The 21877-nt window shown below is 42.3% G+C and overlaps 2 protein-coding genes across 2 annotated transcripts; both read left to right on the plus strand.

Moving 5' to 3' along the window:
• Positions 1–770: 770 nt before the first annotated feature.
• On the plus strand, positions 771–6846 carry svopb (SV2 related protein b). The gene is made up of 16 exons (XM_070924510.1): positions 771–858; positions 1091–1224; positions 1917–2002; positions 2094–2192; positions 2283–2354; positions 2457–2581; positions 2688–2751; positions 2872–2997; positions 3082–3210; positions 3310–3383; positions 4368–4444; positions 4543–4647; positions 5126–5237; positions 5333–5414; positions 5505–5594; positions 6220–6846. The coding sequence occupies exons 1-16, from the start codon at positions 797–799 to the stop codon at positions 6424–6426; spliced, it is 1644 nt and encodes a 547-aa protein (XP_070780611.1). The 5' UTR covers positions 771–796; the 3' UTR covers positions 6427–6846.
• An 894-nt stretch (positions 6847–7740) lies between these two features.
• On the plus strand, positions 7741–20575 carry ssh1b (slingshot protein phosphatase 1b). Its single transcript, XM_070924760.1, has 15 exons — positions 7741–7821; positions 9345–9382; positions 13002–13102; positions 14278–14342; positions 14656–14777; positions 14872–14940; positions 15356–15421; positions 16259–16453; positions 16754–16847; positions 17162–17290; positions 17488–17534; positions 18106–18252; positions 18753–18953; positions 19133–19763; positions 19931–20575. Exons 1-15 carry the CDS (start codon positions 7741–7743, stop codon positions 20573–20575), a joined length of 2631 nt encoding a protein of 876 aa, XP_070780861.1.
• Positions 20576–21877: the final 1302 nt, after the last annotated feature.

A 21877-nucleotide genomic window follows, 5' to 3' on the forward strand; every position in this document is an offset into this window, starting at 1 on the left:
AGCTATCACCAACAACACCAGCAGGATGAGAGCACAACCTGCTGTCAGCTATAGGTTATAACAGTTAATCAGCTACTGAACCACAGCGCTGTAGCGGTACACTGCACCTCATCCTCCTCCTTTACTCCTTCCATCAACATTTTTAGCTCTTATGTATAATCTTTCTGTGGTCACAGGAAAAGTGTAAGAGCTCTGTGTCTGCTTTATGTTTTGGTAATCAATTAATTAAGCTTAAGCTTACTGTTGTACTTATTGTAAGTCCCACTGCTTAAGAACATAAGCCAAGAGTCTTGATTAAGAGGATGAGGAGAGATTAATACAGTTTGATTTACCTCTACTGGTTAGATTTGTAATTTAATTATCAACTAATAAAAAGAAAATATTCAGTGGTACTTTGTTGTGTTTTGATCGCACTGTTGACTGAGATATAATCATGTTTTTACTTTGACATCTAAACACCCAAGGAAATACCAAGTGACAAAGCTGAAATATACAAAGTGTTAATTCACCATTTTCAATCTTATCACTCCTACTTATTGTATTATTGTAATGAATCCAGCCCTCCAGAGAGAATGTGTAAATAAATATTGCTGACCCATTTTGCCAAAGTCAGAAGCTAACCTACAAAACTTCCACCCATTCACTCCTGAAATAGCCCTATTTTGTTTCCTGCTGTAGCTCCTCCCCCTTTCTCCTCCTCTGATTGGATGTCTCCCTGAAACAAAGTGCACCAGCAGGTTTGACCAAAACACCGGTGTATTGTGTGGTGAAAGTCACAGCAAACACTAACACTGACATGGACAAGTGGAGCAGGCCAGCCAGAATCGCTTACAAGCGGTGGAGAAATCCTGAACTGAGGTAAAGCGACAAAATGATAAAAAATCTTTTATTATATATATTTTTTTATATATTTCCTCATACGTTTGTGATACTAAAAGGGAGAAACATGCCCTGCATGGTTTACATACCAGAGTGTTGCCAGAGGTATGTACGTCAAAATGTTTTATGATGAAAGGCTATAGTGTACTTGAACTTAACCTTTTGTGCTTGGTAATGACTGAATTTCTCCTTTTGGTGTGCTGACATTAAGGGGTGAGGCAAATATTGTGGGTTGCAGCGATGAGGACCAGGGCACAGACAATGAGATCTGCACTATAGCCTCAGCAAGAGTCGACTCAGAAGGAAAAGAGTCTGCATCCAGGTCAGCTGTTGATCAAACTGAAGGTTTGTAGGACACTATTAGTTGTAGTTTATACACATTTTGACATCTCCTTTGTCTGCTATGTTAATATGGAAAATACACATCATCAAGGTGGCCTTTCAATGTAAATGTGTAGTTTTTGCAGTATTTAAATAATTTACTTAAAGAAAGTAGCAATACCACAATGTAAAACCACAATGCAAAAGTCCTCCAAAATGTTACTTGTATAAAACTACAAATGTATTGGCTACGTATTTGTTATGCAGCAAAATGGCCCCTGTCAGGGTTTCATCGTTATAATTTTGTATCATAATTGTTGACGCAGTTGTTGAGCAATACTTTAATGTTAACTTTAATGTAAGTTGGTCAGGGTGGAGATCATCTTAACTGCTTTACATACTTTTTGGTAGTTTAATCTATACCAATGTATAGATATTTGATAAACTGATCCAATGTTTTGTGTGTAAAAGTTTAATTTGAAAAGACAGACACAAATGTAATGGGGTAAAAAGTACATTTCTCTCTGAAAGTGGAGTAGAAATACAAACAGCATAAAATGGAAATAATTAAGTAAAGTGCCTCAAAAGTGTACTTAAGCACAGTATTTGAGTTAATGTATTTAGTTACTTTCCCCCACTGTTTACCATTAATAATCATGAACTCGTCAGTTACAGGGGACAGCGAATTTGCAGTGACTGTCTGGTCCCTGTTACAGAAACCTTTACAGTAGACGATGCACTAGAGGCCATCGGATTTGGAAAGTTCCAGTGGAAAATCTCCCTCCTCACCGGACTGTCATGGGTAAGATATCCTAAAACATGCAGAAAGGTTCTCCCCCTGATTTCCAGACACTGTCTGCCTCTCATGCAGCACTCTGCCTCTCTGAGAGCAGGTAGGAGACGCCATGGAGATGATGATCCTCAGTATCTTGGGCCCCCAGCTGCACTGTGAGTGGAGTCTGCCCGGCTACAAGGTGGCTCTCATAACATCGGTAAAGTCTCTTTAGGCCTTCTCAGAAAAGTGTTGTTGAACAGCTTGTTGATTTTTAAGTGTGAAAATGTTCTCTCTTTTTTTGCCTCAGGTGGTGTTCATCGGGATGGGGATCAGTTCACCTCTATGGGGGAATTTGTCCGACAAGTATGGCAGAAAAGTAGTGAGTTACATATCTGACTTTTTCATGTATGATTTAGTGATTTTTGTACATTTTTTGATGTTTAACTCATGTGTTTTCTGTGTATGTCTCTGTGGTAAACAGGGTCTGACGATTTGTATGTGCTGGACTATGTACTACGGCCTGTTGAGTGCCTTCTCTCCGGTGTACGGCTGGCTCTTGACCCTGCGAGCCCTCACAGGCTTTGGCATCGGAGGAGCTCCTCAGTCGTGAGTTCTCTGCTTCCTCTGCACGTGACGAGATGAAACCTGCATGAACAGACCGACACATTTTAGTAGCCGTTTGATTTGCAACAAACATTCGGTCTCTTTTTAGGGTGACACTGTACTCAGAATTTCTCCCGGTGAAGGCAAGAGGTCCCGGCATCATGATGATTGAGGTACTGTGGTGGTCTTGTTATTAATACATAACTTTTACTGTATTCCAGGGTTGTATCTTTGACCTGACTAAGTGTACTGATCATTGATTCCCTTCTGATTGATGTGTTTGTGTGCATCAGGCATTCTGGGCCATTGGGTCTGTGCTGGAGGTCCTCCTGGCATTGTTGATAATGCCCACTCTCGGCTGGAGGTGGCTGCTCGGCCTGTCCGCTCTACCAATGGCAATCTTTGTCTGCTTCTGCTTTGTAAGTATGTTGGTGATGAATATAGATCCTTAAAATAAAACCAGCAGGAGTCAAACTCTCAACTGAACTCCCTGTGTTGCACAGTGGCTGCCTGAAAGTCCTCGATTTGACTTGCTGAGGGGAAAAACGGAGAAAGCCATGGCAACATTAGCACGCATCGCCAAAGAGAATGGCAAGACCATGCCTCAAGGGAAGATCATCGCCTATATTCAGGTGAACTTAAAGATATATGGGTCAATGTGTGTCCAATACAATGCTTAATTGTTGATATTAATGAATACGCCTTCTATTTTTGTCATTTTAATTTCACAGAATGAGCGTGGACGGATCAAAGATCTCTTCACTTCTCAGTATTTGAGGACTACTCTTCTTCTGTGTTATATATGGTTAGCGGGATTAATACATTGTCTACTTTGTACTTTCTATCCAGTTTCCTTAATCAGGTAATTTGACCAAAGGTAATTATTTAATCATAGCTGGACTACCAACCGGGCAAAGTGGTCAACTGGGAATCCTCCAGGTTCACTATGTGTCATTGGGTTTGTGGTCATCTGACAAAGGCTCTGTTTGAAATCGCAACATACTATTCAAACAAAGTATGACGTAAAATTGAGTATGTAGTGCGTAGTATGTGGATTGTGTGTATGTGACGTAAACTTACTGGACATACTCAACTGCCCCAGGATGCATTGCATCTCTTCAGACTATGCAATGGCGGTAAAATAATTACAAATGATGGAGAGTGAACATAACACAGGAGCTGCTCATTAAGGTACAGTTAAGAGGAACAACACGGGAGCTCACATATATAATGTACTGTAGAAAAAATACTTATCACTAAAATAGTTAATTTAATTTAGTTAATTTGCCTTAAAATGATGGTGGACAATATTACATTTAGTGGAAGAGGTTACACTGATTTACATTTGTGATAAACAATTGTCATTCAGCAGTAACTGGGACCGGTCACATGATCACTTCAGTCATGTGATGCAGAGAAGATGTACTGCTTGTTATTTCAGTTGATATTGTGCTTAAATTGTATATATTCCTAAACAAATCTGTGCCCAGTGAAATGACCTCAAATTCATTTGAAACATGGCAAACCTTGGACCAGGTTGTATCATGGAAGTAGTGGGCACCAGGCAAGATAATGCTGAGATGTTGTCTTGTGTAGTCTGCTGTGTGCACTGTACATGACGGCCAATTGAAGGCATGTATACATACACAATACTCAGGCAGTGGGAACAGCAGGAGCCCATAGTTGATTGTTTCCCCAGGGTTAATCTGCCCATGTCTTTAATGCTTTATTTTCAAGTACTTGTACACAACTTTGTTTGTAGAACACTGTATTGTTGTTTTATCCAAAGGTTAGCATATGCCTTCACCTATTATGGGATTGTCCTGTTGACAACTGAGCTGTTCCAAGCTGGAAATGTATGTGAGGGTAAGTAACAGCTACTCCATGTGAATCAGCTTTTAACAGTTGTAATTTTCCCTGTTAAATTTGAACAAATAACGAAACAAAACTGTCCTCCCTTATAGTGGCCCAAGGGGCCAAGACTGAACCGAGCTGTCATCTGGAATGCAAATATTTGACATTAGCTGACTACAAAGACCTTTTATGGACAACCACGGCTGAATTCCCAGGTAAAATGCTGCTTTCCCAGAGCTATGGTGTGTAATTGAAACTGTAAGGTGAAGACCTTCATGATGCTGTTGCCAAGAACAGTGTTAATCCCAAATACAGGGCGTTCCTCCATATTTCTTCATTATCCATCCATAACAAAAACCTGAGACAACATGGATTTGATTTCTGTTCAAATTCAAGAACTGATGCATTTTGTAAATGCATTTATATATTTATAGAATTAGTCTAACTTCCTCACTGAGGAACCAAAAGTTCATGTCAAACTTTTAAAAGTTTTAACAAACACATCTGGAATGCCAAGAAATTTGTTTACATTTCGACAGGTTTAACGTCTTTTAGGCTTGTTGATATAAGTTCACCATTGTCGTCCCTCAGGCCTGCAGTACCTAGCCTAAGGAGAGTGAGATACACAAATGTGATGTTTAAGCGCAGCATTCAAAACACATGTTTGCTGTTTGTTTTCCATGTTTGTTCCAGGTCTTTTAGTTATCCTTGTGGCAGTGGACCGTATTGGCAGGAAGAAGAGCATGGCTCTGTGTTTCTTCATGTTTTCTTTGTGCATCCTGCCTATATTTGCTTGTATTGGGAGGTGAGTTTGTCTCTGTGTGTTCTTTTGTCATAGCAATATATCAAAACGTCAGGGCTGATGTCAAACTCCCTCTGTCTCCCCTTCTGCTCATGCAGGACAGCTCTTACAATCTTCATCTTTATTGCCAGAGCCTTCATCTCTGGAGGATACCAAGCTGCTTTTGTTTACACAACAGAGGTAGGTCTACATACCATTTTACCACTTAAACATTGAACATAATTGTTTTTAGATAATTTGGACAAAATGTTTCCTCCTCTTTCTCATTAGATATACCCTACACAAAACAGAGCCTTAGCAATGGGGATTTGCAGTGCAATGGCCAGGGTGGGTGCCCTCATTACCCCCTTTGTGGCACAGGTATGCAAAAGTGACCATCTCTGTTGGTACTTCCCAAAGAAACTCCTAAAAAACAGTTTGAAATGCAAAACAAAAAACACAATTTAAAACTATACAAAAGGTAAACTGTGGCTGCAATAATTTTCATCTAGTCCTTAAACACACCACATCCAGTAACATATGTTATACTGTAAAAGCATACTGTACTTTAAGCCCTGGCAACTTAAAGGTGCCCTGTGAAGTTTTTTCTTGCAAACAAAGTTACTGTTTACATTCAGCGTTACTCACTAAAATGCACCGTGTGTATCTAATAAAGGTGTTGAGTGCATTTATTTCCTCATAAAACATTTGTAAACCTGAGTTTTCTTAAGAATTTGAAACCGTGTTGTTCATGCTGCAATTCTTGGTATATTACTCCACAGGGTACCTTTACGAGAGATTAGAGTGAGCTATATGATGAGTATATGATGAATGCAACCAACCTTATTGTTAGTCATAAGCTATTTATGCTATATGTCATAAAGAAGTTGAATAATAGCTTGTGTATCGACACTGATTCAACCTATATTCTGGAGATTGATGGTAAAGACAAAATTAGGCTGTATGTTCTCCGCCTGGCTCCTCAGTTTTTGTGTTTTGGTTCTAGGTGATGCTCAGGACGTCACGGTATTTGACCCTGTCCATGTACTGCGTCTGTAGTCTGCTGGCAGGCATTGCATCGTTGATGCTGCCCATTGAGACGTTGGGCAGGATTCCGCAGGAGTCCAATATTGACCAGGAGGCCAGGGAGCAGACCACCACCAACACAACCAGCCAGTCAAATGGTACCACGCACTCCTCAGACCAGAGGTAGATCAACAAGGTGGAGTGAAAAAAACTGGAACAGAAAGGATACTTTAACTCTTCTGCAGTTGCCTGTTTAAATGTGGATTGAATCCTCTGAGCGATGATGGGTGAAGAACAATAGGGGACAATCTCATTACAGGCAGGGAGTGATAATTGAGTGTAGGCCTACTTCCCAAGTCTAATGAGAGCGGTAACACACTTGTGCTTGGACTGGTTTGTTTACCCTCCCTTCCATCTAGACCGTGAGAAGCAACAGAGAGACAAAAATGATGATGCACTGTTCAGCCTTGGGGCTCGGCTACACTCAAGCCATGGCCTCAAGAGACTGAGACATTTATTTTATACATTTTGAATAAAAATGATAATCTTGTATTCATTTCTATATGAAGCCATGTGCCTTTTACTAATTAAAATTGTTCAATCTGCTTTAGGCTCTATTTTATTTTGTCAGTGAATCTCAGTATTGTAATTTGCACAATAAAAGATGCATGATTCCATTATTATGGCTTTACATTAGACAATTAATCGATGAGTGGATCAACAGAAAACTAATTGGCAACTATGATAAAATCCTGACATTCTTCTCAAATGTGAAAATGAGCTGTTTTCCTTGTCTTACCATTATAATAAATTTAGTATTTTTGAGTTTTGGTCGGACGAAACAAGACATTTGGTGACATCACCTTGAACTCAAGGAGGTTGTGACGGGCATCTTTAGCCGTTTTCTCTCGTTAGGCTATATAAAGCAAACAATTAACCGAGAAGATAATGAGCAGTTTAATCGACTATGAAAAAATCGTTAGTTGGTGCCCTACTCAACATTACGTCAACCTCGCTGCCTTTCATAACAAGAGCAGAATATTATTTCATCAACATTTGTATTTGGGAGTTCCTAGTCTGGCCAGTCACCTTGACAACATTGGCCCAATGACAGCGCACACGCGAACTAGGCCAGCCAATCACAGGCATCCGGCAAAGCTGCATGTCATTTCTGCCCCGCTTGCAACCTGCACCGTGTTTTGTTTGTCTGTCTGCGCACCAGCGATGAAATCGCGGGGTCCGCTGCTGGCTCGGTACAAACGGAGGAAATCTGTCATGACTTCCCGCTCATGAGGACCCTGGTTACCGCAGAGGACGCACGGAGCAGGACCGAAAGGGAGCACCGCCGGGGCTCTGGAGTCAGGTGCTGCTGGATGAGAGTCTGACTAGGCATTTTCTCCCCGGTGACAGAGACAATCTCAGCGGCGCATCTTCCCTCATCCTCCTCCCCTCCCTTCTCCTTTCCTCCTCTGCTGCCCTCCAAGGCTGCAGCCCACCGACCATGGCCCTGGTGACTCTGCAGCGCTCTCCCACTCCCAGTGCAGCATCCTCGGCCAGCACGACAAACAGCAGTGCGGGGGAGGTGAGTGGAAAAGCCGGGGCTCGGTCTTTGTGTACGCGGTGTAAGGAAACGCCGTCAGTGCGCCTGCAGGAGCCCGTATCAATACAGGCGGTTTAATGAGAAGGGTTAACCTCACTTCCGTCATCGCTGTGTGTGTTATAAACTTGATATATTGTTGTACTGTGACCAGCAGAGAGTTGTTTGTGGCTGCTGTGGCAGCGGATTTGTAAACAAAATCCTGCAGGGGGGGTTAGGGGGAGGGGGAGGCTGCTGGGTTTAGCTGTCAGAACAAAGTGCTCATTTTGCGGCTGCACAAACATTTACTGCGCTGCACTCAGGTTGTTCTCCCTCCTTGTTATTGGGCTTTTATTTGCAGTAATGCAGCCTCGATGTTGGGGAGGAGACTTTAAAGGGGAATGACATCCATTTTAAGAATTATGTTTAGGACAGTTCAGTCAAGTGTTCAGGAACTTGCAGAAATATGAGAAAAACACTTAATGAGCGATGCCACTGAGGCATCCAATCAAGTGATGTGACATGTTGTGAGAAATGCCACCAGGCTCCTTGCCAGAATTTAAACCCCATTTGTATGCAACACCTCACACAGAAATCTTATCAGTCAGTACTCATTGTCCAATACTTTACATCACAATGGGGAAAAAACAGAGTACGTATTTTGCATCTTTAGAAAAACTGCAGTCAAGTCGAGCTCCTGACAATGAGAAGTAACACTGACTTTGTGGAGTTTGAGGCTGTGAAGCAGACGTTAAATCCCATTTGCAAAGTGAAATCTTAGCGGCAAACAAAGTCAAACACTCAAATATGGAGCAGTGCCATCCCAGCGAAATCATAACATCAGGTTAGCTCCAGTTTCTAGTTTTAGGAAAGTGGATTATGTGTTCTGAAGTAGGCTGACTGAAAAAATAAGCAGTGACATTCCTCCTCGATTGATAATAAGTTGGGTTTTAATATCACTTTCTGCATAACAGCTCACTATTCTGCAAGAGTCAGCCAGAGGGAAGGAGAAGTGGATGGGTGTGATGTTTGGATGTGGGTTTTTTTCTAAACTTGTGCTGTTTGAAGGCGTCTCAACGATTTAACTGTCGGCTCTGTAGGACGTTCATATCAGATGAGATCACAACACTGACAAGGGAGGACCAGCAGTTGGCGCTGGCACGCTTTATTCCAATTGCACGGCCCTCAACATCCATTGGCACTACTGTACCATCTCACATCTTAAAGATTTAACCAAACATAAACGTGTTGAGGTCCTGAAAAGGTTCTTCCCATGTGCAGACACAAATGCAGACACAAATCTTTTTGCTCTAGTAAGGATGTATCATGCTCATAATGAATGTGGGCCTCCAGATGACCCAAACAGCAGTTAACAAGAACAACTCTCAGATTCTGTTGGAAGATGGCTGGTTTTAAGATCAGGAAGAAAATGTAAAGTCCTCTTTATGAATGTGAAGGCCCACCACTGCTGCTACACAATGTAATACCGTTGCAGTCTTTACATTCTCCGACTTGTTTCTGTCTTTCAGGATTTTGGAAGTGATGACGACCGTAAAAACAATCAGAGGTAAGATCTTTCTGTTTTTCTGCGTAAAAACAGTTGTTGATCTTTGGAGACAGAGACGGTGTACATGTTACCTGTTACCTGACTGCAGTTTTTCTAAAGAGACAGCGATGTCTCAAGCTACAATTTTCAGTCTATCATGAAGCCAGTTCTTTTCACTTAGTTTCGTGATTAGATTTTCAGTTTATAGGCTGCTGCTGCTGAGATATATATATACACATATATATCAAATTTGGTTTGTGCTTGTTGCACAATTGGTTCTATAATTGAGACAAAGGTTTAAACAACACGTACGTTTGGCAAACAATCTACACTTCAAACAACCTACTGACTATTCTTCCTAAGAAGAGAATTAATCTAATATTGTTACTGCATTCACCTCTTTAGTTGCGTTCCCAGTCTTTCTGAATTGCAATCAATGATTTAGACTGTCATAAACCATGCTACCTTGATTATTAAAAACTATTTTGACAGGTGATGAGCTGCTTGTTTGTCCTCAGTCCTGATTCAGTGATGTCAGCGAATCTGGCTCTCGTACAGTATCAGTTACGCAGTTTATTTCCTCTAATGGCCTTTTAGTTTTCTCACTGTTGTCAAGGAGAAAAAAAACCTGCTGGAAGTACAGTTGATTCAACATGGCAGTTTTTTTTAAATGTTTCCTCTGCTCAGTTACATAACAGAGGCTACATAAACTGTTGTTCCTGCTCGGTCACAACGCTTTTCTTCAATCAGTCCGACGTCACAAAAAGTCATGATTTGTGTCAGCAAAGCTTTGGCACAGACTCTGTCTTTGTGCTTTGCGCTGTGTGTGGGTCATTCACATTTGAAGCATGTCTTGTCTGGAGTGTCTAAATGAGTAACATGTTTGTGTGGCTCAGTAATTCATCAGCGCTGAGTCTTAATTTAGGATTCTGCATGTCAGACTCGAGATTGACGCCAAGTAACATTTCCACCGCCTCCCAGCGCCTGCATGAATGATGGTATTGTGGCAGAGTGTTGCATAGGGAGAGCTGATGGCCAGAGCACGTGCTGTGAAGAGGAGATAGGGAGCAGAAACTGAGAGGACGGGGCAGCACAGACGAAGAGACTTCGGGGGCCGAGATGGAAAGAAAGCTGCGGGAGGAAAAGAGGAAGGACTTGCCAGACCAGGACCATGAGGAGAAACTACAGTCCCCTGACTGACCATGGACATGAATACACAGGTGTAGAAGATGGATGGAAGGATGTTAATAAGAAAAGGGTTTTTAAAGGAGACTAAAATGGAGAGTTTTTTCTAAGGAGACTGTTCATAGTCCACTAACGACTAGCAAGGATGCATCTGGTTGTGAAACCTTCACATAAAGCCATGTTCACCGTGCTGCCTCACTTTGTGGACAAAGCTGCTCTGACTCAGAGGGAGATCTGTCGCATGTAAGTTCTCACAGAGGCACAAACAAAGAGTGGATAGTAGACACTTATAACACTTACTGGCAGTATGGGATGTCTACATTTGGCAGTTGACCTTAAAGAATTATGATGGTGTCACAGTGTGATTAGTTTAATTTAGCGGCATTTTAAAGCTTTCATTCTGAGAGATTATGGTCATTAACTTTAAGCTTCAAGAGTATTGATTCATTTTTTTATTTTAATCATCATTTTTCCTCCCGTAAGAAGAAAATAATTGTGTGGTTGAGCTTTGTCAAGACTTTGAAGTAGTTACTTTGAAATCAACAAACCTTTCTCAAGTGTAGAGAGTTATTTCATTTGTAGTGTGTAGAGAGTTATTTCACACTGTATTCTGTCATCTTTAAATGTCCAATGTCTTCTACGTGAATGTGAAAAGAAATAATGATACCACGTAGCAGTGGAGCTGAAACAAAAGGCCTTGTGATGGTCCCACTCAGTCATACCAGGCTTTGTCTGTGTTGGTTGAGCGGGGAATGAGAGTGTGGTTAAACAAAGCTGCACTCTGTTCTGTGTGAGAAAAAGACGCTAAAGCTCTCCTCCTGCTCACTGCGGCCCTCGTAACAAAGTCTTGACCCAGAAGCTGCTGCGTCTGACACAGGTTGGACGGGAGAGGAAGTTTTAGAGCCTGAGCACATATGGATAGTCATGGTGTAACGCCTGATTCACCATAGGTCAGCCAACCCAATCAAGTAGAGTCTGTTAATCATGCTATAAAAACACAGGGCTGTAAAAGTCACTGCATCAGGACTCTGCTGACTTTCAGTCTCTGATGAGCCTCCTGTCCTGCTCAATGAACCAATGAGGACTTAATAAGTATGCAGCCTACACCTGGCGGCTCACTGTACGTACAGTATCCTGACTGCAGCCATTGTGTAGTGTGATTTCAACTCCAATTTGTCAGTCAATCAACAGAAAATGAATGAGAACATTTTGTTAACTGATTGATATTTCAAGTATTTTTTGAACATTTGAACATTCATTGGTATTAGCTTCTCAGTTTTGAGGATTTGCTGCTTTTATTTGTCTTATGTTAATTGAATATTGTTAGTTTTGTCAACAGTCAAACAAAACAAGCAATTTGAAGACGTCATCTTAGGCTCTGGGAAATTGTGACAGTAATTTTTGAATGAATCAATTTATCACAAAAATAATTGGCAGATTTTGTTTCCAAACATTTTTTTATTTAGCAGTTTAGGTCACATACCGATAATGATTCAGTTTAACAATCATGAAACCAAAGGATGTACTATAGTATCCACCTGACATTCAGGGAGTAAGTGAAAAATATTGGAACAGTAATTAAGAACAAAGAGAGAACAAGATGTTGTCTGAGCTTGTTTTTTATGTGTTAAAGCCCTTACCTTCTTTTTCCCATTTCAGTCTGAAGCAAAAAGGGGGTCAGCGGTGTAAGGCATGCATGGATGAGTGAAAGTACATGTGCGAGTGTTGTTTAAGGTGCATACGTAAGGTAAAACTAAAAGGTTGTGGAGGCCTTTTGTACCCTTGGCCACTCCCACCTCTCAGGTGCAGTCAGTTACTCTGACCACCCACGCAAGCAAGAAGAAAACAGTGCAGGACAGCACATCTGTTAGCAGCTATATTACAGATAGGATACAAGTTTTTCCACATGTACATGGTGTTTTAAGACGGTTATCGACAACTTCTTGCCTCCTAACTGATTTTTTAAACTACTCTGTTTGATTTTTATGACTGGAATCTGGAGATATGAGCTGGATAATGAAGGGAACCTGAACACAGTGTGTTTTAAGTACGCCGATACCTGTGAAATCAAGCTGTGTAGATACTGTGTCCAGTAATATATGTCAAGTCACTCTCCTGTCTCTCTTCACTCGATCCTGTTACAAAACATCCTCCTTTGAAAAGAAAGAGGGAAAACAATAAAATAATCACTGACTTGGTGAAAATGAGTGTTCAACATTTTAAGTTTAAGTTCAGGGTTCCCTCCCCTCACTTGTGTTTTGAATTATAGGGTTAGAAGGAAGCATGAGGAAGAATGGTTAAACTGGCAAAACATGGCCGTCGAGTAGCGTGCAGTCAGTCAGAGTACTACGCAAAGAATGAAGACTGTTCTTTGATGGCAGTTGTTTCCCAAAATGAACACATTAGTGCCGATTTAAGCAGCCCTGAATTTATTTTTCACCTCTGCATTTTCCAGCCTCAGCGAGAGCTTCTTCATGGTCAAAGGAGCCGCCCTCTTCCTCCAGCAGGGCGGCAGCGCACAAGGACCAAAGACCCCGACCCACCACAAACATGCAGGTAGGAACACACACACAGAAGAAGCTTTGTTTCTTGTTCTTCTTCTTCATATTCTCTGCACAAATGAGCTCCAGACAAAAGGAAATGTGCTGAGGTGGCTCTTCTCTCAGTGGGTTTGTCTGTGTTTATTCTAAACTGTGTTGGGAACCGTTACTTAGCTGGGTCTGACCTGATGTGGCCTGCAGCTGAACACAAGGGATGCTCGCAAATCATTTCAAACAGGATCAAGTCTCAAAGCTATTTTAAAGAAATATACACACTATCTGTTCTTTAGCTATTTGAATACTGGGCGCTTGGTGAATGGATGATAATCTACATTTAAACAAAGCTGAAAGTAGAAAACACAAATATCACAATCATTTACTGAATTAATTCACCATATAAAGATACGGAGAGGCAAATATTGCAATGAAAGCTGTGGGAATTAATCCAACAGATTTAGCCAAGTATTATTACACAACCATGCTGCTGCTGCTGATGTTTGTCTGCACATCAAAGTGACGTGAAAATGTGGCTTAATCTTGCACAATCTAAAAATAAAAATGCCCTGTAAGTGTTTTAATGTCCGTCAATGGGGTTGTTTTTTATAGATGCTCGCTGTTTCTAATCTGACCTCCTTGTTGAGCCTGATGCTGGACATGTCAGAAGTCAGTTTGCATGTGGCTCCAATGCTTCTCACTAACACCTTAGCTTAGCACAGCTGGAAGGTCGCAGGGTTTAGATTTGCCTTCATTGAGAGAAATCCGCAAACATACTGCATTTCCTCCCACTGGAGAAGAAAACCAACAATGAATGTACAATAGAGGAAGCTGAATGATCAGTTTGTAGTTGACCTTTTAGTTTTTTTTTTTTTTAGAAAAATTCCAGACAGAGTGCCTCTGTGTGCATTATTTTCTCGGTATTGTTGAATCTGAACTTATTAAAGGCAGTTTTAGTTAATTACTGCAATGCCCATTAAAGCTGAGGTCACAGTGGCAGGCAATCCCTTTTCTCTGTCAGTGGAACAAAGTGTTGATGTCCAGTTTAGACATCCAGACTGTGATGATGACCTCAAGCCAGTTTGGCGGATTCATAGCCAGTTGATTGGTCTAATCAAACATTGACTTTGCTTCACGTTGAATCGCAGTACACTCATTCAGTTTCTCCATCAGTCTTAATGCGTGTTTCTCTTTCAGGTGATTTACCTCAACACCTGCAGGTCATGTTCAAGATCCTCCGGTCTGAAGATCGCATTAAGCTGGTCAGTATAATTACTCACATATTTGTTTTTACAAAAGTATTTGGATAGTAGGTTTTATGTATTGTTGTACTGTCATTGATTTCATTCAATACACAGACAATTGCAGACTTGACAGCGCAAGTGTTGGTTCTCTTACTCATTTTCAAGTTTTAGAAAAGTGTCTGTGTGTACAAAGAGTCATTGTGCTTGATCTCAGGTTTGTGTGTTATCGCATACGTTTTCGTACAATAACTGCATGACATCACCATTAAGCGCTGGATATGTTTCTCCTAAATGCAGCTTCTTGCATACTCTCCACACTCTTGTCCCACAGGCTGTACGGTTAGAGAGTGGATGGTCAGACCGGGTGCGCTACATGGTCGTCATCTACACCAATGGCCATCAAGACACAGAGGAAAATATCGTCCTGGGAATGGACTTCACAGACAAGGACAGGTAATTAATCTCTCTGCAGCCTTACATTTAGTGCAGTTTTAATCTGATGATTCGATTTGTTAAAATGTTATTCTTAAATCTCTGTGATCTACAGTAAAGATTGCTCTATTGGGATGGCGCTGCCACTGTGGAGTGATACCAACATACATTTAGATGGAGACGGGTAAGTCTCAGCTTGTCCTTTCATAAAAGACGGAATACTAATCAGCTCAATATACAAGGCACAAAACTGCTAGTGGATCTCTTCAATTAAAACACTGAAGCAAGAGCATATACGTTCAGCTCATATTCAGTCAGGCCTCCAGCTGCATGTTTTGGTTGTTCTCTGCCTTTTAGGTTTTACTGCCCACCAGTGGCAGAGGAGTGAATTACGTGCATTTTTCTCCCTGCGTGAGAACCGTTCTTGCTGACCTGTTAACATTGTCTCTGTCTCTGTATGCTGGAGGAATGTTCCACTGGCCGGTGTCCTGAATAGTCCCATGAACGAGCCGTGTCCAGTCTGTGTTTACATCCCCTGGTCACTCCTCATCTCCATCCAGACTCAAACTGATCTTCCTTCTCCTCCTCTTCCTCACCAGAGGCTTCAGTGTGAACACAGCGGGGCGGTCACATGTCTTCAAGCCTGTGTCTGTGCAGGCCATGTGGTGAGTGAATCCTTCGTGTTTACCTGGGATTACTGCTGTGTGTTTGTCTAACACATTGTCTACGCTGGATAAATGTTGTTTTAAGAGCATGTGTACCAGACCTCAAGGCATGTTGTTCAAGTTAATTTGAGTTTTCAGGTTTATGCCACACTTAGTTGGAATATAAATCATAATTTGTACAATTATTTGGCGCATGGATACCTTTTCATGTCTCTGTGCAGTGTGAAGGTGAGATTAGCCTAGTTAGCTCCACAAGAAGGTAATAAATAACTGTTAGACTTTGTGACATTGAGGCTTTGTACTCGTCAGCCTAGTGTATTTGGGACTTCATGAATAGGGAAAAGACAACATGTACATGTGTTAGACTAGCTATCCATCATTAAAGAGATTTAATGGCGTAGACAATTTCCCTGCCTTTGTGTGGGACATCCAGTAATTTAACTGACCACACAGACATAAGAAAGACCTCCATAAGCTTGTCCCTGTGTTGGGTAAAACTGTCCCTTAAGCGTTATAGAAGCGTTCGTCACACATTTACCAAATTAAAATCCATTTAAAATATTGAAAATATTGGTAAAATAACAATCACAGCTACAGAAACTTTGATTTAAATGTTCCGCTTTGAGCATCACTGTGATGACTCTCCTATTTGGGAGAGTCACTACTGTCACCACTTTTTGTTCAAAGACTTCTGACAGTCTTGCTCTATCCACATGATGCCACCTGCTGGTCACTTACAAGTCTGCCTTGACTCACTTGCCCTGCTCCTGTCACCATACATCCATCTTGCTAGTGATGGTTTTTGATGGTAAAGCCTTTGCTCTGTGCCCTCTCTAGGTCTGCCCTGCAGGTCCTTCACAAGGCATGCGAGGTGTCACGCCGGTTCAACTACTTCCCAGGGGGCATTGCTCTCACTTGGATGGCCTTCTATGAGAGCTGCATCACCTCAGAGCAAAGCTGCGTCAATGAGTGGAATGCTATGACCGACCTGGAGACCACCCGGCCCGACTCACCCACCATGTTCGTCGACCGGTGAGACACTACAGACTGCTTCTTGTAACACAACAGTTCGAGCAAATCGAAGTGTAATATGGCTGTCATGTTTTGAGGCATTCACAGTACCCACACCTGATGTCTGACTTTAAACAGTATCTGTGTCACATGGCCAAACAGAGCAATTGTAACATGCCTGGTGTGTGTACGTCCTCAGTCATGGAATAGATTTCAATGCTCTGGACACCAGCTGTCCTTTGTCTTCAGCTGTGGAAACATGTTACTCTGTTATGCTAATTTTCAGACAGCAGCACTGATGTATTCACTCATTATGTGCAGGCCAACTGAACGAGAGAGAACAGAGTGTCTCATTAAAGCCAAGCTACGCAGCATCATGACGTTTCAAGACCTGGAGAACATCACTTCGAAGGAGGTATGTGCTAAATCAACTCCTCAACCTTGTGTGTAAAGAGTGGTTTTCAGGTAGTTTGCCACACAAGTACGCCATGGAAATGATTCAAAGTCACCATGGCATTATATATGTATGTAAGAAATGAAGAAAAAGTAAAAACAAATGTATAACGTCTTGACTTATTGTTGGAAATACACTGAAACTTTGTATAGTGAGTATAACCAGGGAGTAGAGCTTTGATTTGTCATAAAGATCCTATGTGTTTTAGTGCTTCTCTGCATGCCGCTGTTGTTTTAGGAAAGTAAATTGTTTCATGTCCTCATCCTCGTCCTCAGATCCGTACTGAGCTGGAGCAGCATATGAGCTGTAACCTCACAGAGTACAAAGAGTTCATAGACAACGAGATGCTTCTGATCCTGGGTCAGATGGACAAGGCCACACTTATCTTTGACCATGTTTACTTGGTGAGATTTTTTTTGCTTATGCTACCTTTACATGTTTTTATATCATACTTTTACTATAGTTTCTTCTCTTTTCCTCCACGCTGATACCCACATACTGTCTCCCTGTGGTTTATGCTTACCTCAGTAAAATACAGTTAACTTAACAGTCATTTATAGCTATTATTCTGAATAAGTTCTAAGTCTTCCTGGCTCTGTAGGGCTCTGAGTGGAACGCTTCCAATCTGGAGGAACTCCGAGACTGCGGGTGAGCTGATAGCTCAACACTAACATACCATGTTTTCCTGATTTAATCCTAAATGCGTTATTCTTATACAGGATTAAATAAAAGATTTACATGTATATTTTTACTTGAAAGATGCTCCCCAGTCAGATTAACTTTAGTTCTCTTTCGATGATGTGCTGATTTGTTTCAGCTCGTATTTAATGAAGTCTGTCTATAGAATATACAATATGAAAGCTGAAGTATTGATGTGCTGCTCTTAGTTCAAAAAGCAAAATGCACAGTATGTATGAGTATCCTGCATTGAAAAGTGAGATGTGCAAAGTGTCAATGATAGCGTTAGCCAAAAAGTGTTAGCACCCAATCATTTTAAAATTAATTAATTAAATTAAAATTTAATGAAGCAATATTTTAATCTTACGTCTTAAGCTTTGGCAGACGAAGAATAAAATGATATCAAGTTTAATTTAATCAATGCAGTAGTGTTAGTAGATGTTTACTCGGATTCTTCATGTGAAACAGATTTATTTCTACATTGTGTATAGAGTATCAGTTGAACTAAAAAGCAGTGGACATGTTATTGTTTTGGTTGCAGGGTGGGTTACATCCTGAATGTTACCCGAGAGATTGACAACTTCTTCCCAGGGATGTTCTCTTATCACAACGTCCGTGTGTACGATGAGGAGGCCACCGACCTGCTGGCCCACTGGAACGAAACCTACAACTTTATTGTCAAAGCCAAGTAAGGCCGTGCATGTAAAACTAAACCAGTGAGCTGGTGCTTTTCAGGTGCTTTGGACAGAAACGAAGGGGGCTGTAATGCAGGATGTGAGGGAACTGTGCCCCCACAGCACTTTTAGTCATAATTTCTAGTCATCACAGTTTGACTGGCTCACATCAAGCATTCTCCCTGACTGCTGGGGCCGTGATCACACAGGACACCCACCCACCCCCCCCAAATGCTGTGAATTGTGCCAGAAACATGTATATATATCGAGAGAGGGAGAGAGAGCTGAAATGGTGCAGTCTGGTTGCTATGCAACTGTCTGATGTTAACTTGAGGGGAAAAAAGGATGTTTATAAAAATAAAAATGGGAAAGCGAAAGTTCATAGCCGAATCCTGAAAACCACCAAATCCTGAAAATAAAGAGATTTAACAAAATATTTTAATTACTATTGCACTGTCCTAACTATCACCAACTAGGTCCATATAATGGGATGTCATTTTTTCCTGTCCAATAGGAAGAACAATTCCAAGTGCCTGGTGCACTGTAAGATGGGGGTGAGCCGGTCTGCCTCTACAGTTATTGCCTATGCAATGAAGGAGTATGGCTGGTCTCTGGAGAAAGCCTACAACTTTGTCAAGCAGAAAAGGAGTATAGCTCAGCCAAACGCTGCTTTCATGAGACAGCTGGCAGAATACGAGGGAATCCTGGACGCAAGGTAAGCAGGTCTACAGTTTCATTCAGGTCTTCACTTCACTTAGCCACCTACAGTCACCTGGATGTTCTTTTTATTTTTTTATTTTAGTGCAGCCGTGAGGTTTCATCTTTGGGGCTGATACTAAATTACACATAGCTAGTATGTCAGTCATTTTCTTAACGTGTACTTTGCCCTCATAGTAAACAGCGTCACAACAAGCTGTGGAGGCCTGAAACTGATGAGGAGGGATCGGATGATTTGCAAGCCTCTGGCCACAGTACTGGTGGGGAGGAGACACCAGTGCTCAGAGGGGAAGAAGCCTGGGGAGGCTGCGGGGCATCTCCCTGCAGGGGTATGGGTCTGGAAATGGAGCCCCTCGACTCTCTTAACTACAATTATTACTTCAGACGTTTGTCAGACTCTGCACTAGACAGTGAGCCTTCCACCCCAGTACGGGGCCCCCCTCTGCTAGGTATGGAAAGAGTTTTCATTGAGATTGAAGACGTAGAGAGGGACGCCCTATTGGAGGACGAGGGTTTCCCCATGGCCCATTTAGCCCTGCCTGGCGGGGGCACGGCTGCTCAGACGTGTGGGCGTCTTGACCCCCTGGAGGACATGAGACTGAGGCTCGAGTTCAGTACGCTGGAGGAAGAGGATGAGGAGGAGGCCAAGAAAGAGGAAGCTGAGATGGCGGCCTTGGCTCAAACACCTGGAAATTCAGATGGGAAGGAGGCCGAGAGGACGGAGGAAAGCCGGTTGGGCCTAGCCAACCTGAACACCAACAACAGCAACCGCCTAGCTGCCAAGCGCAGCTGCCCTGCAGCTTTTGACGTGAGTTGAGAAAAGATATCTTTTTAACTGTGATTAAGTCGTGTTTTTTACCTTTTTAAAACTACTTTCGGGTCAGAAGCATATTTAATGTTATTAACTTAACATTTTAAATATTCTGCATGCCACTGACCATATACTGTATTCTGTTCCAATGTTACTCCATTTAGGACAGTGCTAGCACAGGAAACCCTTTAAAAGTGAAGCCCTCCTATCAGTCCTGTAAAGACTGCCTGCGTCTACCACAAGGGCGGCGCTGTGACCGTCCAGCAGGAGGCCGATCCCACCGCCTTAACCCCTCCCGCCACTGCACTGTACCCTCCATATGCATTGATCCGCCCGGGACCAATTTTGCTTCCACCCCAATTCTGCAGTCTCTGCAAGCCCCGGCAGTTGTCCCAGCTAACCTGGTCCAGCCCTGTGGTCACCTCTACCGCTGTGCCACCTGCGGCCCCAGTGTCCCACCTGTCCCTCTAATGAGCCACCAGAAACTGGTCTCACCCATGAGCTGCGAGGAGACGCCTCCCGACCGCAGCTCAGTGGAGACAGAGGACATGGACGAACCCCAGGGGGACAACGTGGGAGAACAAATATCAAGGGAGGGTACAGGGGCCATCAGTGTGACCACTGCAGAAGGTTTAAAATTACAACCTGGTGGCGCAGTGGAGCTTCAGCAGCAAGCTCTGGCCCAGCTGCAAATGCCAGGACTGGGGATAGAGTTTGGTCTGGAACTGATGCGACAGAGAGCAGAGCAGCTTGACAAGCTGCCAAGCTTGGCCATGGAGGGCCAGCTCCCAGTAGGGCCTCTGCCTTAATACAGTGGGCCGAGCATGGATGAGATGGAGGAGGAGGCTTACCACTGCCTCCACCAGGTACACTATAATGGCTGTGACAGCTTTTAGATGACTGCCTCTGTGGTGTCGTACCAGAAACGAAGCTCTGCTTTGACCTGTACTGTCATGTCCTAGCCTCATAGCTGCAATGTAACAAGCTGCAACAGCCCTCTGTGCATTGACAGAGAGTGTCCCATCATCGTCTACTGGCATTAAGATCCAGATGAGGTTGTTTTGACCATACGCTAAAAGCTTGAATGCTTCTGGCCAGGTAAGGACTAAAGAATTTCTGAAGACTTTCACATGTCCCTCAGACCTGATTGGGGCGCATCTGGTCTCTTCTGAGCCTGCCGGCCCCACACCACAAACAGGATCATCACTCTTCCCCACAGCCCAGGGGAGGTGGGCGTTACGCTGCCATTTTACCCTCAACAGACAGGTTTGGCATATTCCCAAGACAGGGGACAGTGGTGGTTTAGCTATAGCTAGCACTCTGATGTTGATGGAAAGAGAAATACCTGAGATGACATGCTTCTGTCAGTGTACTGTATGTTTTTCAATCCAACTCATCAACAGTATTCATGAAGGAGCTCAAAGAACATTTGCAGTTGAGCCTGTTTGATTGAATTCAGTATCTCCTCATGTTACCACTGATAGCTGAATCCTCACTTACCTTCACTTTATATTTTCCCTGCTGCAGCTGCTTTTGCATCACGAGAGGGCATTTCATGTGAGAGCATAATAATTTTTAAAAAAGGATGTGAGCCTTTTTTTAATGCTTCTTTGTAAAGCGTCGTACCTCGGACCACAAGCATCTCGGACTGTTTTGGTCAAAGACTGTTTTGTTGTCTCTGCTCAGTGGCTGGTTCAACCCGACCTCCTCCATTACAGTTAAGGTAATCATGTACTTAAAGCGCTTACTTTAGCCCATGCATGACTTTGCAGTATTACGAAACATATCTTCAACTTGCTTAGACAGAAAACATATTAAAGTCGCCTTTAATTTTCACTGAGGTTTGAAATACTGAAAAAACTTTTGACATTCAAATGTGTAATTATTCAGTTTCAGCGACAACAAAAGGCACAATCTTTCATCAGATGGATGATGATTAGATTGAATTGAACCTAACCACTTGTCTCCACTCGATAAAAGAAAAGAACACTGAAGAAATACTTTCAGTTGTTGCAAGACATTACATTCAGTCATTTAGATGTTAAGAAACATTCATAAGCTTAAATGTGAATTTATTCTCGATTCCGGATGTAACCAAAGCCATATCATCT

This window comes from Enoplosus armatus, chromosome 18, assembly GCF_043641665.1.
Source record: "Enoplosus armatus isolate fEnoArm2 chromosome 18, fEnoArm2.hap1, whole genome shotgun sequence".
Taxonomy (NCBI): domain Eukaryota; kingdom Metazoa; phylum Chordata; class Actinopteri; order Centrarchiformes; family Enoplosidae; genus Enoplosus; species Enoplosus armatus.

Excerpts from the sequence above, each read along its gene's own strand:
- ssh1b (XM_070924760.1), top strand. The coding sequence starts at position 7,741 with ATGGCCCTGGTGACTCTGCAGCGCTCTCCCACTCCCAGTGCAGCATCC. Across the intron at positions 13,103-14,277 it reads GACCCACCACAAACATGCAG|GTGATTTACCTCAACACCTG; the intron begins GTAGGAACACAC and ends TTTCTCTTTCAG. Across the intron at positions 17,535-18,105 it reads GAGGAACTCCGAGACTGCGG|GGTGGGTTACATCCTGAATG; the intron begins GTGAGCTGATAG and ends TTTTGGTTGCAG.
- svopb (XM_070924510.1), top strand. The coding sequence starts at position 797 with ATGGACAAGTGGAGCAGGCCAGCCAGAATCGCTTACAAGCGGTGGAGA. Across the intron at positions 2,193-2,282 it reads AGGTGGCTCTCATAACATCG|GTGGTGTTCATCGGGATGGG; the intron begins GTAAAGTCTCTT and ends TTTTTGCCTCAG. Across the intron at positions 4,445-4,542 it reads AGCTGGAAATGTATGTGAGG|TGGCCCAAGGGGCCAAGACT; the intron begins GTAAGTAACAGC and ends CCTCCCTTATAG.